Below are 15,135 nucleotides of genomic sequence, written 5' to 3'. Positions count from 1 at the left end.
ACAGTTATCTCCACAGGGTTTTCTGGGCTTCTCAGGCAAGTAAAAGACAGTCTTTCCCTTACTTAACTTGTCATATTGGATGACATATTGAAATTACAGCCTTGCAGCATAGAACCTGTGTGTGGGAAAGCACAATATAGAGTATTTGACTTCGTTAAATACAAAATTTTGAAGCAACAATAGATGTTATCTTATGATTGGGAAAACCTACTTATTTCAGCTGTGAATGGTGTTTTGTGAAATATGTTGTGCATAACTACTCCCCAACCTGTCAGTATGCAATTACTCAGTGTGTGTGGGGTCAGGAACATCTGCTGTGGTTTTTGGAATGGTTCATGTGTTATATCCATCCTTTTGCACCTGACAGACAGCAGGACAAAGGATCACAGATACCTCTAGAGTCATCAGCTTCTACTCACAAGAACTGAGCCTGGGCCAGCAGGGGATCTGTGGGGAGCAGGCAGCACGTCCTAAACACACGCAGCAGATTGAAAACACTACCCAGTTATAAGGTCTCTTTTTTTTTCCCATGGAAGCAAGGAGTCTTCTAGAGTTAGTATGGTATTCAGATGATGTCCTCGGTGAAGTTTTTCCTCTCATTTTATTGTCTGAGTATGAACCTGCTAGGAATTGTTCCTCTCAAAGGGGTTCAGCCTGTCAGCATCCAGACTATGACATGAAAGATCTAAGGATGCTGGATCCAACTTTGATGTGGGGCCAAGACAGTTCATGCATGCCAGTTGACCCACAATCACTGTATCTGTTCACACTTTGAACCTGCAGCAAACTCAAGAGCACTTGAGACAGTCACCTTCCATCAATGCCTCGGCAGCCTCAAGCAACTCCACTGCTGGCCACAGGACAAGAGCAGAAACGTGGATAGGTACCACCTACCAGAGGCCACACAAAATTTGTTGCCTTTCTGTAATTTTATGCTCTGCCAAAGAACTGATGGCCCAGATGAATGGCAATGACAGAGACTAAACTGTCCAGACTGCAGGACTGTTCTCTAAAGCCTGGCAGCAGCCCCACATGTCCCAGCTTGGAAGCACAGAATTTTCACCAAGGAATTCTACAAGACATTTTTTTAGACTTCTGAATTCCTTGCTAATCAAATTTGTAAATACTGTGTTTTTCTTTTACATATTCCTCTCCAAGGCAAATCTGAGACATGTGCCCTTGGGGTCACAATAATCTTACAACAAAGACATGGTTCAAAGCCCAGAGATTTCTCATTTATAATTAAAGTATCAGAGAAAATAACTCAGAGCTCAGAAAAAAAGTTATCAATGGACAAGTTTTCAGTTAAGGGAGTGCTGCTCTTTATCCCTACTCAGTCCATCCAGGCACCTGAACTGTTTACATGAAACACTTGAGCACTGACCTCAGTCCCAGGAACCATGAGAAGCTCCTGCTTGTGGGGTGGACACTGGGATGGCACTAAAAAGGACTGAAGCACATTTGCTATCTTATACACCTGGCCAGGGAGGGATGGCATCATGCATGTCCCCAGTAGAAGTGGGGTTAACAGGGTGTGCACGTGACAAAAAAGGGAAACATACTACACTCCAAGAACAAGCCTGGGTTATTTTTTGCAGCAAATTTACTGCAAGCCCTAAAAGCTTTTGGGTCTAAGATAAAAATGGTCTCATTGTCATTTGTACAATTCAGCCTCTCGCCAATACTTCACAGCAATCACAGGCAGCATGAAGTAAATGTTCATATGGTAATTGAGGCTGCACATGTTTCATGTATTAATCAGCACCTATTAACAGTTCTCAATACAGTCTGACCACAGGCAAACTAATATCCAAATTAAAATCAAGTATAAAGCCTGCCAAGAATTAGACACAGCTGGACAAAGGGCACACAGTTTTGCTAAAAAAGGCAACAGTTAATGATGGACCAAATTCTCTTTTCAGCAGGCACTGCTAGCAGAAAAGCTTGGGAGGTCCATCGGGTACCAGAAGGGGAGGAAAATACAGAATCAACATCCAAACTTCTAAACCATTGCTGCTGTTACAGATTCAGGCTCCTGATCTTTACTGCCTTATGCCATCTTTGAGAACTATACTTCCTAGCAATGCCCCAAATTACATAGAAGAAATCATGCTGGAGCATTTGTCTCTGAGGCTGCTTGACAGCCATATTCCCATATTCCCAGAGCTGAAAAATAATGTCAGAATAAAACCTGAGATACAATAGCTAATAAACAGAATGAAATCTCCTTACTTCTTTCCTCAGTTTTCCAGAGGGAGTTGAGACTTTATAGGACCTGAATGACTGGGCTCACAGGTAGTTTGTGGCTGGTAAGAAGGTCTAAGATGCTGTTTTCCACAAGCACAAACAATAGCAAGGCAGTTACAGGATGGACTATCATACAAAAGCAAGGATGTTTTCACATTCATCCCTCCCTAGAGTACAAGTTCTGCTAAAGCCTGTTGATTACTCCCATGAGACCTTCCCATTGGAGTCAGCAGGAGCTCTGCTCATAAATCTCTTGTGCAGATTTGCATGCATATCCTTCACATACGTTATGCAAGCTAAAATTCCCAAATACACAGATAAACAAATGTGAATTTCCACAGATAGCTACCTTGTTTCAGAATGAGGAAGAAATAACCCAGAACTTTTGCCTAAACCACTAAATCCACTCAAATCTTTGATGGTGTCTTCAAAAGTGAAATGTTGCTTTCATCTCCTCCCAGATTATTTGTCACAGTTGCTTGTCCAAACTGCTGACCAACATGGGAAAAATCTCATTAGGCAATGTGAGAGATTCCTGCTGGGCTTCCAGCCTGGGCAGAAGCAGTAAGAACCCCACAGGAAGCACAACAAACCTGTAGTGGGGATTTTCTATCTCTGGGCCTGAGCCTGAAATCACTGAAATCTCCACATATTTCCAAAAGGAAGCATGTCCCTCATTCCTTGCTCCTTTGCTGGCTGTGAAGGAAGAGGCAGGGAAGGCTGAAATGCTGCTGTATGGCACAGCATTCCAGGAGCTCTAGAAATGGGCAATAGCAAGATCATTCAAACTGGGTATCCATATGCTGACAAACCTTCCGGAAAACTCCTTCTGCACAAATGAAGGATTTGCAGTCAGATCATTCATGTGTGCCACGAACTAAAGTGGCCAAAGATGACCTTTTTTGTTCCAATAAAGGCATGAAATTGGCTATGAACAGAAAAACACAGTCCCATAACTAGAGGGCATAAAGATTGGAAAGGATCAAGGATAAAGTTTCAAGGGTCCCAAGCTCCTTAAGATGCTGATAATCTGAAAAGTGCTTCAGTTCCTAAGGACATGGAGGAGTTTCTTCATCAGAAAGCAGTTCCTGGTGTTCATGGAGGCATGTTGTCTTAGAGGAGCTGGATTTCTCATGCCAGCTGCAGCATGGCATGGTACCAGGATACCATGGTACAAACTCCATCCTCCAGGCTACCGCAGACACAAAGGAAGTGAAATCAGCCTGTGCCAGTGAGAAAAATGTGATCCCTGCAATGTTGTCTCCTCCGATCCTAATGCTATCAGGTGACTGATTCAACAAAGCAGCCAGACTGCCAGAAAGGTCCTTTCCTTAGACAGTAACTGCAATCACACTGATTGCTCCTTTCATCCTTTCCTTCTTTCCTCCAACCTCCTTTGTTTTTCCTGCCAAGCATGTGAGCAAGGAACCTTCTAGGACCTTTTTGACCTCTTATCTCCTGGCTTTCCAAGTGATCTCAATTTAATCTGTTGTACTTGTCTAACATCAATGTAAGTGGTTTTGCAAGGTGGAATTCCCTTTTGTTCTCCATTTCTACAGCAGTCTGTATCTATGGCTCCAAGAACTACAGTGACAAAAGCAGAAGTACCAATGAAGATTGCAGATCTTTAAGGCCAAGATCTGACTACTGCACTTTTCAAGGAAGGGCTAAAGATCTGCTGCAAGCACCAAAGCCAGTACACCCCAGCATTCACTCCCAGCAGATCCCATGGCAAAAAGGGAAGGTATAATTTACTCACCTTAAGCCTGACTTGTTCATAAATAACAATGGGCCTGTTGCTGAAGGTAATGGCATTGCAGAAGCTAGCCTGGCGTTTCACTGCCTTCTGTGTTGTGTCCATGATGATCTGGGATCCCTTCGTGTGAGGATGGAAAAGCAGAGGGCTGATGGACAGAGTTCCACACTGTGGGATGGGGAGACAGTGCTTCTGCTTGTGGTGGCATCGGTGGGAGGAAGTTGAAAATGACCCACCAATGGAATCTGAAAGCAGAATGGGGAAAAAAGGGCTTCAAATATACTGTGAGTAATACGGAAATTTCCAATTAAAAAAAAAAAAAGTAGACATACTTCAAATAGAAAGTATAGGTAAAACAAAACAAAGGTAGCCAAATCCTTAAACTGTAAACCACCAGGGGATATTAGAGCATCTTCTGCACTAAAAAACTGCAAGGATACTGACGACTCCTGTTTGGACAATCTGGCAGGACAGAGCATGACACTGAGACTGCACTTCAGCACTGAAATCACAGGCCATCTTGAGGCCACAGACCAGAAGAGAACACAAGAATTGGTTCTAAAACACACAGAGCAAAGCACTTGTGAAGTGGCTGTATCAAAGCTGTCACACCTAGGGAACAATCTTCCACTTCCAGAGGACTCCTACACAAGTTGACCATTTCTCTCACACCTCCTTTGCAACAGCAACTCCACTGATTTTTGTGTCCATGTGCCTGGGTACCCTATCCACCTGTGCCACGTGCCAGCTCAGGCACACACATGGATAATTCATACTCAAGCACCACTGAGCAGTGACCCACCTGGATCTCTCCACCAACTCCCATCCAGTCTCCTCTCTCCTCCACGGATAAGAACCTCAGCTGAGATCCCACATGTCACGGAGGCATTGACCAGCACACCGTGATTCCAGTGAGGAAAGGTAAGAGGAGGAAAGGCTGTGAATGATGGAAGAAATTACATCTTTCTCCACTCAAGACTCTACAGAAAGACTTGACGCAGGATCAGCACTGCCACGACAGCAGTTTTGTTCCTGAACAAATGGACAGGCACGTTTCCTTTCAACAGGGAGCCTGCAGCAGTTTCAGCTCAAAACAACCACTCTACTGAATACAAGTCATCTGCTTCCTCTTCCTTGTGTGCACACACACACTACATCATGCACATATGTTTGGGAGGAAATACTCCTAAATTTGGAATCAGAGTACCAATAGAATACAGGACTATTCTGTGACAGACTGAAGGACGCTACAAAAGCAAATATGATCTAAGAATGTGCCAGTTTGTGCTGCAGAGATGCATGACTAAACAGTACTCTTCAAACACACAAATAATAGAAACTAATTATCTATATTCTTAACACAAATTAATTGCTCCCTGCTATGTCTTTCTATAACTACTAAAAATAATGCTTGTACCTCTAATATAACTCTGGGTTTTGCAATAAAAAGTCCAGACCCTCTTCCTTCCAGCCTTGTGGGTAGTCTTAGCTTGTAGCTACACAAAGCTGTAACAGCACATGCTCAGGCTGAGTGTGATTAACTATCAGCAGAACTTAAAATGCTGGCTTCTGATGAGAACATTATAATTCAACTTCAGCATCTGTCACTCTGGCCTTCTCATCTTCTTGCTGGGGTTTTTCCTCCCATTTTCAGCAACAGCACTGTTCAGAACAGAGCAGGGAGGTCATACAGCAGGGCTGTTACCTAAACACTTCTATTAATGTTTTATGGGAGAGATGAATCAACTGGGAATTTTTTGATGCCAAAAGTGATGTGGAATATGTCAACCTCCTTCTCTTGTTCCTCACCCATGGAGGAGAAATAAGCTGCAGACTACAGAGAAAAAGTAGAGGTTAACCTGAGCAGGCAGGTCACGGAGGGAAACCTTTGGGAGGAACAGACTGTGTGAAAGGGGAGCCTGACAGGGAAAGGCCAGGATGCAGAAGCTCACATGAGCCTGACCTTTTCACTTTGGAAAGTTCACTGCTGACCTGGGGTGGTGCACCCTGGCTTTTCCCACAGACCAGACTGGGTGGTCAGAAGACAATACAAGCTGCAGCAGGCCCACAGACAGAATCTTCTCAGAGTACTGCCTAAAACTCTTTAATTAGAGACCAACTCATGAGCCAAAGAACAGGAGGCTGAATCCCTTCCAGTACCACTAGACTTTTGCAAACTAGGTGTGTCCTCGACTATCACCCCTTTGAAACTGCTATCTTGTGACAAAAGTCCCAAGAGAAAGATCATGCCTGTCTGAAAACAGCCTCTGTGTTGAAGGGCTGCAAACCCAGAGGTGCACTGTGGAACCCAGTACAGCTTTCCAGTTTCCATGTCACAAAGAACAGCAGCTGCTCACTCCTTAGCTTTGACTTCACTTCTCCATCCATGCCCAGTTCTAGATGCTGTTTGAACTACTGCACCCAGCACTGGGTTTGAGCCCTGAACAAGATGTCCCCATAATACCATAAGCCCTGCCAAGAGCATGGCAGAAGTGGTAAAGTACCACTTGCTTCCCTGAGCCACAAGGCCATGGACTGGATCTTCTGAAACCTTTAGGAGAGCCAAGGTGAAGGAGATGCTAACATGAACCACACCATAACCCAGCTGAACCGCTCTGCTTTCAGTGTCCCACTCCTAAGAGTATCCTTTTTGGAGCTGTTTGGTAAAGCAGAGTGTTTCCCCAAAGCTGGCACACTCCTCCTGCCCTGCGCATTACATGTCCCTGGTCTCCTGGATCTCAAGGTATGAACACACTGTATACAACTCACTACACACAAGCCAACCCTGGCAGTTCTCAGCTTAGAAAAATGCAGCTCAAAACCTGTTAGGGGCTTTCACCAGCAGTGTTCATGCTCTGCAAACATTAGGCATAATCTTAAAGGCTTGGGATTTCTTGAATGCTGCAAGAAATGCCTGGATTTATTTTTTAAAATATACATTTTTGCCAGTTGAAAATATCTCAATAGGCACTTAGGAGAATACTGTAAAACTCATTTCAGATTGGAAACTGACTGCAAGGTATTAAAGATAAATTTCTTACAGTGTGTGAAATAAGTATCATTCAGAATTGAAAGAAACAGAAAACAAGACTTTAAAACAGAGCCCAAAGACTGACACGCAGTAGCAAATGGAAATGACACATCCTTGTCTGCCTGGGGAGAAGGAGAGGTCTGGGGTGGGGACAGAGGTACCTGTGCTGCAGGCAAGGGAAAGTGAAATGAGCATGCAGGGCAAACACCACACTATGAATGGAGAACAGTGTTTCAGAGTTATTACCTTATCAAGAGAGGCTGACAGTGCTTTATCTGGCAGGTGGCCTTACTGGATAAGCACTTAAAAGGGAAGGATTTTGAGAACGAAGAAAAGGAAGCCATGTGTGGGTGTGGGGACAGGAACACACACAGCACAGCAGAAAAGGCCTGCCCCTGAAGGAGAATCCACACAGCCTTCCCAAAGCTGGGTAGTTAGTAGCAGCACAGGGAGAAAAAAATTCAACCGAAATGAATGCTTGTAATCCTTAGCATTTCTTCAGCTGGTCCCATACTTTTGAAAATTATCAGTGAAATACAACATAACTAGTTACACTGATCCTTTAAACCCTTTTTATATTTGTTAATAAAAAGCTCAGAAGGATAAAACATACTGAAATTGTTGTGCTAGGCTTTGCAAAAAGATTCTTAAAAGCACAATTTGAAATACAGTTTACTAAAAATAAACATTAGCTTAACACGAGTGGAAACTTGAAAGGGGTTGCAAACCTTGTTTCCTCACATGCAGCCTGACCCAGGGCATGTGCACAGAAGAAAGAGAACCATAAAATAATGCAAATCTTCCCTGCCTTTAAAAACATGTTTGCTGCTCTTGAGGGAGTAAATAATAATGTATCTCCAGTCTATACCCAACTCTCCCTGGGCCTGTAGGATGACAAGGATCCTGTCAGACTGCTGTCACCACAGTGAAGTACTCATGTTTGCATGGCAAGATGACCAAGAAGCCAAAGCAAAGCTTTGATTCTCCACAGGAAGAGATTATGGCTTTGCAAGTGTTGGGGTACTCAATGATAGAAATGCAAAGGGTTAATTGTAGAGTGCTAAATCCAAATTAAGGAGCATTTTGGGTTAAACTTTAATGAATTAGGGAACTATCTACAAGGTGGAACTCAGCCAGGTGGCCAGATCTAGCATTCCCATCCAAGACTCCAAAAGAAGTCAAAGCCAAAACATTATTTTCATCTGTGCTATTTTAGAGGTGACAAGATGTATCAAGCGAGGAGGTTCGTGCACAGGGTAAGATTTTCCATTTAAATTGCAAACTGCAAGACAAGAGGCAGGTGCAGACAAACCACATGCATATGAAAGGAGATAACACCAGTCCTTTTTTTTTTTTAACCTGAAATACAAAGTTGTCTAAGCTGTCTTTACAGTAAGAGATATGAAAGACAACAAGGGTGGTTTTACAGCATCTGTGAGAAGCCTCCCCCCAGCCAGTATAAAACTTGGGCAGCAGAAGCTGGAGTTGTTTGCAGGATGATCTGCAATGGATCCATCTTTCAAACCTGACTGACAAGTGGTGGGAAGGGAGTGGTTAATTTGTGTGGAGCCCTCAAAGTAAAGAAGCTGTTTTTTCATTTCATAAAGAAAATTTACATTAATGGAAGAGATGCAAAAAGTGACAGTAAGGATAAAGGGCAGAAAAATAGGTGCAACAGGTGAAATTTGTAATAAATACAAGCACAGCAAGACTTTGTTTGTCAAGGGCAGAAGAGATTATTTCAAAGCTTCAGAACAGAAAGGAAAGGAGAAAGGCTGTGTCCTAAAGATGGGATAGATGCAAGTGGGATCTGCAAGACTCATACTGGTGTGTTTGAGGGCATTTAGGAGGATGAGCTGAGAGAGACACTGGCATTTCCTCTGTCTCCCAGCTTAGCTGGGATGTGCATTTGCTGTCTATCACTTGCAGTGCTGTAGCTGAGAAGCAGAGACATGTCCTGTCCAACAGGATGCACAGAGACAGCAACCTCTGCAGGAGTGCCAGGCAGTGACCTGGGAGTGGGGCTTCTTTAGCAACACAGCTGAACACCTCAACTTAGGAGTGCCTGGTCAGAACCTGGATGTGAGGATTTACAAAAGCTTCCTTGAAGACAATGCTGAGGCTCTGACTACAGTAAGAGTCAGAAGCGTGGCAACTTCTGTAAAGCTTGAAAAAAGTAGATGAAAGGAAAGGAGCTGAGGAGTGACAGAAGAGCTCTGCTTCAGTAATAATAAGACTGAGTTGTTTGTAATTTTTTTTTAAAGGCAAAATACTCAGAGCAAAAGTTTAGGCTGGTCAAAGCAGATTTAAGTACTACGGATGAGAAGTGAATCTGCTAATCAGTTACAAAAAGGATAAGGCTGAACTAATGTTTCTTGTTGAAATTACACAGAGACATGAGATGATGTCTCTGTGCAGAGCCCAGAGAAGACTCTGCCAGATGAGGGAAGGAAGGTGAGGAAGACCCTCAAAATGCAGGAGAGGCAGAAGGAGAGGACATCAGTGCAGGACTGAGCTGAGGAGACAAATCCTCACACACTCCATCTCCAGGAGGAGCAATCCAGCTGATGGCTCTGCAAGCACTTAAAGGCTGATCAGGCCCTTTTCTTTGTTGAAGAATAGATGCTATCAAGAAGAAAAGCGTGACTATAGTTCTATACGCACATAAGGCTGTTGAGAAGAAATCTCTTCCTCTTATAAATGAATTTTTAAATTTCATATCTTCAGTTACGATGCTGTGTAATCATTAACATCTCCTGGTCCCTAATTAGGCACTGTTTACTCAATGTCTGTCAGTCATTCCCAAAAATTCAGCTACTCTTGTGACACACCACAGAGACCTCTGGTACCACTCCACTTCCCATGGATGCAGATCCTTTCCAGGTCCCTCGTTGCCCTCTCCCCGTGCAAATCCCCCTGAGCCCCTGTGGACCATAAGCCCACTAAGCACATAAGAACAGCAGAGCATAAGGAAGCAGCCATATGCTCCCTTCTGCCAGGTAAGGAGAGAGGGGGTGAGCAGCCCCCCTGGAAGTTGCTGGGCAGGAGGAATTGCCTTGGGAGCTGCACCCCCAGGCTCCAGACAAATCCATGGAAAGAGACTGACATCTCTGCATCAGCAGCAACCACTCCTCTCTACAGCAGCTTCCAGCAGCTCCTCTGATGCACAGGCAGGAACAACTTGCCTGTGCAATAATTATGTTTTTGACAGCAGGGAGGCACTTCTGACCTTATTCTCTTTGCATCTTGGTGATACTGCAACTTTATTTTTCTTACTATAGCTTACTAACTTATTATTGTAGGTTGATGTTGTGGGTAGGAAATTAAGATCAAAGTAAGAAATCATGCTGTGGAAGCATCTAAAATTTCTTTCCTGATTTAGAACAATTTTGCTCTGCTGTGATCAGGTAGGCTCTGTCAGCAGAGAAATGTATTAATATATATATGTCTTCTAACAAAAGAAAGCAAGTTAAGCCTAGTTAGGTTTATGGTCTAAGGATGTTTCAAAAATTCTGTTTATCATCCTCCTGTAAATGTGCAGTTTGTTAATCTTCTCCTTTTCTAATATCTGATGCTTCAGGAGGAAGAGAAACAGCTTGCCCAGGGTGATGGCTGATCTGTCTGTGCTGCAGATGGTGGGACATAAGGAAGAAAAACACGCAGAACTTTCCATGCTCTGTCTGTTGATAATCCTTATCTTCTCAAAGATAAGCTGATACACTGTTGGCCATAAGATTACATATAATTTATAAGTTATGTTTGCTTTTCTGACTCACTGCATTAACAAACCTGCCATAGCTCCTTTTCCAGAAACTGCCCAGCTGGGATAAGCCATTGACCTCTCACATCTACTGTAACTCCAGTTAATCATTTCCTTAGTATAGATCAGAACTATGCATAGAACATGTTACACTTTCATTAACATTACAGAATTCCTGCTAATTTATCATGGAAACCAAGCCCAAGTAGTCATTGCAGACATTCAGCTTAGAGCTATGATGCTGAGATTAGGGCCAGCAGCCCTTCATCCCTCTCTACACAGGTCCCAGGCTACAGTACAAATATTTGCAGCCCCTTTGAACCAAAGCCTCACAGTCACAAGCTGGGTGTTCCCACCGTGGTGCTGCCTGCGCTGCTGCTTCTCCCCTTCCCCTCCTGCAACACTGGGCACAGCCCTGATGAACAGCAAAGCTGCTGCCCCACAGGCAGCCCTGTCTCACTGCACAGCCACAGGCAGCAGAGCAGCCACTCTCAGAGAGTTCATGACAGTTCATACTGAAGGAAAAAAAAACCAAAAAGACATAAAAGCAGAGCCCAAGTGCAAATATTTTACGGCTGTGTAGTATTTCCATGCACTACAAATCAATGTAAAAGATGTTTTCTTCAAGGGGCCTCATATAGGCTGTGTTTTTAAAATGCATTCCCCCTGCTAAATATAAATCAGTAAGAGTTTTTGTTCTTCCAAAAGATTAGCTAGCCTCAGTATTTTGGGATCTAATTCTGGAATACTTGTTGAGGTGCCAGCATTCTCTTCCAATTTAAATACAGTTTAATGGAAAGTCTATCCTGGGCACAGTTTCCATCTACAGTGTAATAGCTTGAAAGTCTGAATACTGAGAGTTCACCAGAAACAGAGGTAACCTATCAAGGTTAAACTTCATTTATTTGTCAGGATTAGAAAGGACGTGGGAGCAATGGAGAGCAGGAGAAAGCAAACGTAAGAGCAGTAGGGACAACCAAATGGATCTTTAGAACCAAAATCCCAGAGATGGTAGAAATGGTGTAGCCTACTGACAAAGCCATGCAAAGAAAATTAGAGAAGTTGTGGTTCTGAACTCAAGCTCTTGATTTTGCTTTGAGTTGTGTCTGTGTAAAGTCAAAGATGTGCCCCTAGATCAAGATGCTGAATTAGGCCCACACCAAGCTACTCCCACTGCATATTTACAACATAATCAGATGCTTTTCTTTGCATCTGTGGAAAGAGACAGGGTATTTTGCGGAGCATACCTGAATTATGCTTATATGGATGATCAGCTGGAGGATGCTTCCATATCCCGAGGGTCCTGTTAGCACAGCTCCCTAATCAGAGACCACCTCCAATCAAGAAAGACATGCACTGGGATGAATGGTAGAGCAGTGGAAGAGCATCTCCTCTTACCCAGCTGGAGAGTTTAGATTCTGTTCAGTACCACCTGTCATGAAGTTTTATGCTGGAATGCCATTTCTAAAGACTCTCAGAAGGCAGTTTTTCTGCTATCATACATGACAATTACACTTGGAGTGTGGTTTATTTCTAATGTAAAACACCAATTTAGAGTCACTTCAAGATACTGTAAAGGTGGGTCATTTTGTGTGTGGTCTTGTTTAAAAACACAGTGCCCAAACCATTTTGTTTTACACCCCTCCTCCTGAAAGTGCCCTGCTGTTTTTCCTTGCAGGGTCTCTTGAGAGCACAATTGCCAGGAGCAGCTCCTTACCCCATCCATATTTAAACTTGTGAGGTGCAGTGATCTTTTGCCAAAATTATCTGAGGTTGATGTGCCAATGTCCCCAAACTCAGGTCCCTGCTCTTTCCTTCCTGTAGACTGGTAGCTGTGGAAATAGGATGTCTTTTCTATGTCTTTTTTTGTTTGGTTGTTTTTTCCCCCTATTTTAATTTCTTTCTGATCAACTGAAAATTCCCTTTTTCTGCATCAGAAAATTGCACTGCTCTCTTTGCTGTTAGTCAGAACAGAGTCCAATCTATTTCCATCCACATCAGTCACCCAAATGTCAAAGATTTCCTTTCAATATGAAGTCCAAAAGCAGTCCTAAAGGGAAGTTCTTTAAATATATATCTACTCAGGGTCACCTGGCTGCTGTTTATGCAAGGGGGTTTTGTAGGGTTTATGTTCTTGTGAAATGGAATATGAATGTGCTTACAAAGGAAAAATTACCTGAAACTCTAGTCTTGCTCCACACTGACTAGACCCAAAAGACATTGATTCCACTGGCTTTATTTCCTGTTTGGCAGCAAATAAATCCTGAAAGTAAGGGGTTATTTGAGCTAGCAACTTATCAAGCAGGTCAAAATTTACTATTAATTTTACTATTTGGCCACATTTAATATCCTCTTAAATATTTCAGGATTATAGGAGCCACATTTTTTTAATAAATTCTTCCTTTCTTCCATTCCACTCTCTCTTCCTCTGTCCATTTCTTCTTCAGGAAAACTCACAGAACATACAACCTTCCTCTCTGCTTTCTCTGCCATCCCTTCCTCCTTCTTCCTCCTCCTCCCTTGTCACAAGTATTAAAGTTTCTCAGCCACTTCTCTCTCTCACATCTTCCCCTTCCTTCACTAGCCCCACTTTATCCAGCATTTCTCTCTCACTTAGGTTTACTCCATTTTTTTTTCCAACCTCTTGGATTATTCTGGTTTGTTCTCCTCATGCTTCATACTCTCTTATTTAAAAAAAAAAACCCAAACAACTCCCTGTCTCCTAAAGCACAACAGGCCTTTGTGATTAACCAAGGCTCTCCAATCTCACAAAGTTATAAAGAGATGGATTTTTTTTGGCAGACCACTAGTTAATCTGTAACAAATTCCTGCAAAGTAACTTGCACTGGGTACTAAATGAGGCAAAAGTTTGTCATCAAAATGGCTTTTTTTAGGTACATTGCTGGGACGAAAGCACAGAGCTCTATGCCTGACTTCCACCATCACCCTCTTAAACTCCCAGGGCACCTGGCAGAGACAGCACAAGTGTCCAGAAGTAAAACTCCCAGCCCAGGGCAGGGCACTAGCCTGCTCTCCAGCAACTTCAACGCACAAATAGAAATCAGAAACAAGAACTTTAGCCCAGACCAGGGAGGACTCCAGTAGCATTAGAAGTGTTAACCGCTGCACAATTAAAATATTTTTATTTTCCAGGCAAATAATATAAGTACTGCTGAGGCAAACCAGGAGAAAGGGCAACATTTCTCCCTTTACGCAAGAATTTGGCCCTCTATGCACACATTCCTTCATTAATCTGCACTTTCTGTACCACAGTCACAAGTGGAATCTAAATTACTGACTTTCCCACTCTCATCTGGCTCTGCAGCACATCGCTTGCACCACTTTCAACACCCTTTACCAGTAAATAACTCTGTTTCTTTAGCAGACCAGAACTTGAACTTGGCCCACTGAATTAAAACATGAAACTCCACCAGCCAGTCAGACCATAAAGTTACAGTTTATTTTAACTAAAACAAGCAGTATCTCTGGTGCTTATTCAAAGAACCAGTGTGAATATTATTCCACCATCCTGCCTAGCAATTCCCATGCCAGCCCCATGAAGTTCTCACTTCACTTTTTGCTTCAAACAGCTGATGGAGCAGTCCATGCAGGAACTCGCTCTCCTCAGCATTTGCTGCCATGGGTCAGCCAGTAGAAGACCAAGGGTGTTGAATCCTTATTGCCTGAAGACAAGAGCACACAAACCTGTTTTATTTCTTCAAAAGTCACCCTACCTGCTAGCCACCACCTCATGCTGAAACTCACAAAGAGAAAGAAGAGATGGGTCCTGCCCAGAAGTGTTTACAGGCTGCATATGAGAAAATAAATAGGAATAAGAGGAACATAACTGTGTAAGTAAGCATATGTTTTATCTGATTTTGTTTTATTTTAATGAATCTGTCAGGACCCATGCTGTTCCATACTCATGGCCAGTGCTATTCCTTGCCCCAGAGGACAGCAGGAAGTGACTGCTTTTGTCATCACAACAGCATATGGAAGTTAGTTCTAGTCCTCCTGATTTGCATAGGCAAAAATACACTTCAAACTAGAAGCTCCAAGCCCTTTCATTATACACTCTCACAGAACCCCCTCAAACCTTCATGATTATTTTCTAATTACTTGGGTAATAGAGTCAGTTCTTTTATAGAGGAGGTACGCCAATGTTTCCTGTGAGAACACACCAAGGAACTTCTGCCACTTCTGGCTTTGAAATTGAACATCACTGTGTACAAACAGGAAAAAACTTCCCAATAATTCAGTTTTCATCAATTTTATATTGCTGCAGATCTACTTGCATCATCTTTCCTGACACAGATGATCAGTTACCATCTACTGAAGCTG

At 42.9% G+C, this 15,135-nt stretch overlaps 1 protein-coding gene across 4 annotated transcripts in view; it reads right to left on the bottom strand.

Moving 5' to 3' along the window:
- NEURL1 (neuralized E3 ubiquitin protein ligase 1) overlaps positions 1 to 15,135 on the bottom strand; it is a 143,933-nt gene that overhangs the window by 56,783 nt on the left and 72,015 nt on the right. For all 4 annotated transcript variants that reach the window (XM_038141686.1, XM_038141685.1, XM_038141688.1 and 1 more), the window contains exon 2: positions 4,007 to 4,248. In XM_038141686.1, coding sequence (XP_037997614.1) covers positions 4,007 to 4,248 — 242 coding nt within the window. The remainder of the gene's footprint in view (positions 1 to 4,006; positions 4,249 to 15,135) is intronic.

Source organism: Motacilla alba, chromosome 6 (genome assembly GCF_015832195.1).
Source record: "Motacilla alba alba isolate MOTALB_02 chromosome 6, Motacilla_alba_V1.0_pri, whole genome shotgun sequence".
Taxonomy (NCBI): domain Eukaryota; kingdom Metazoa; phylum Chordata; class Aves; order Passeriformes; family Motacillidae; genus Motacilla; species Motacilla alba.
This window is presented reverse-complemented; position numbering and strand designations above follow the sequence as displayed.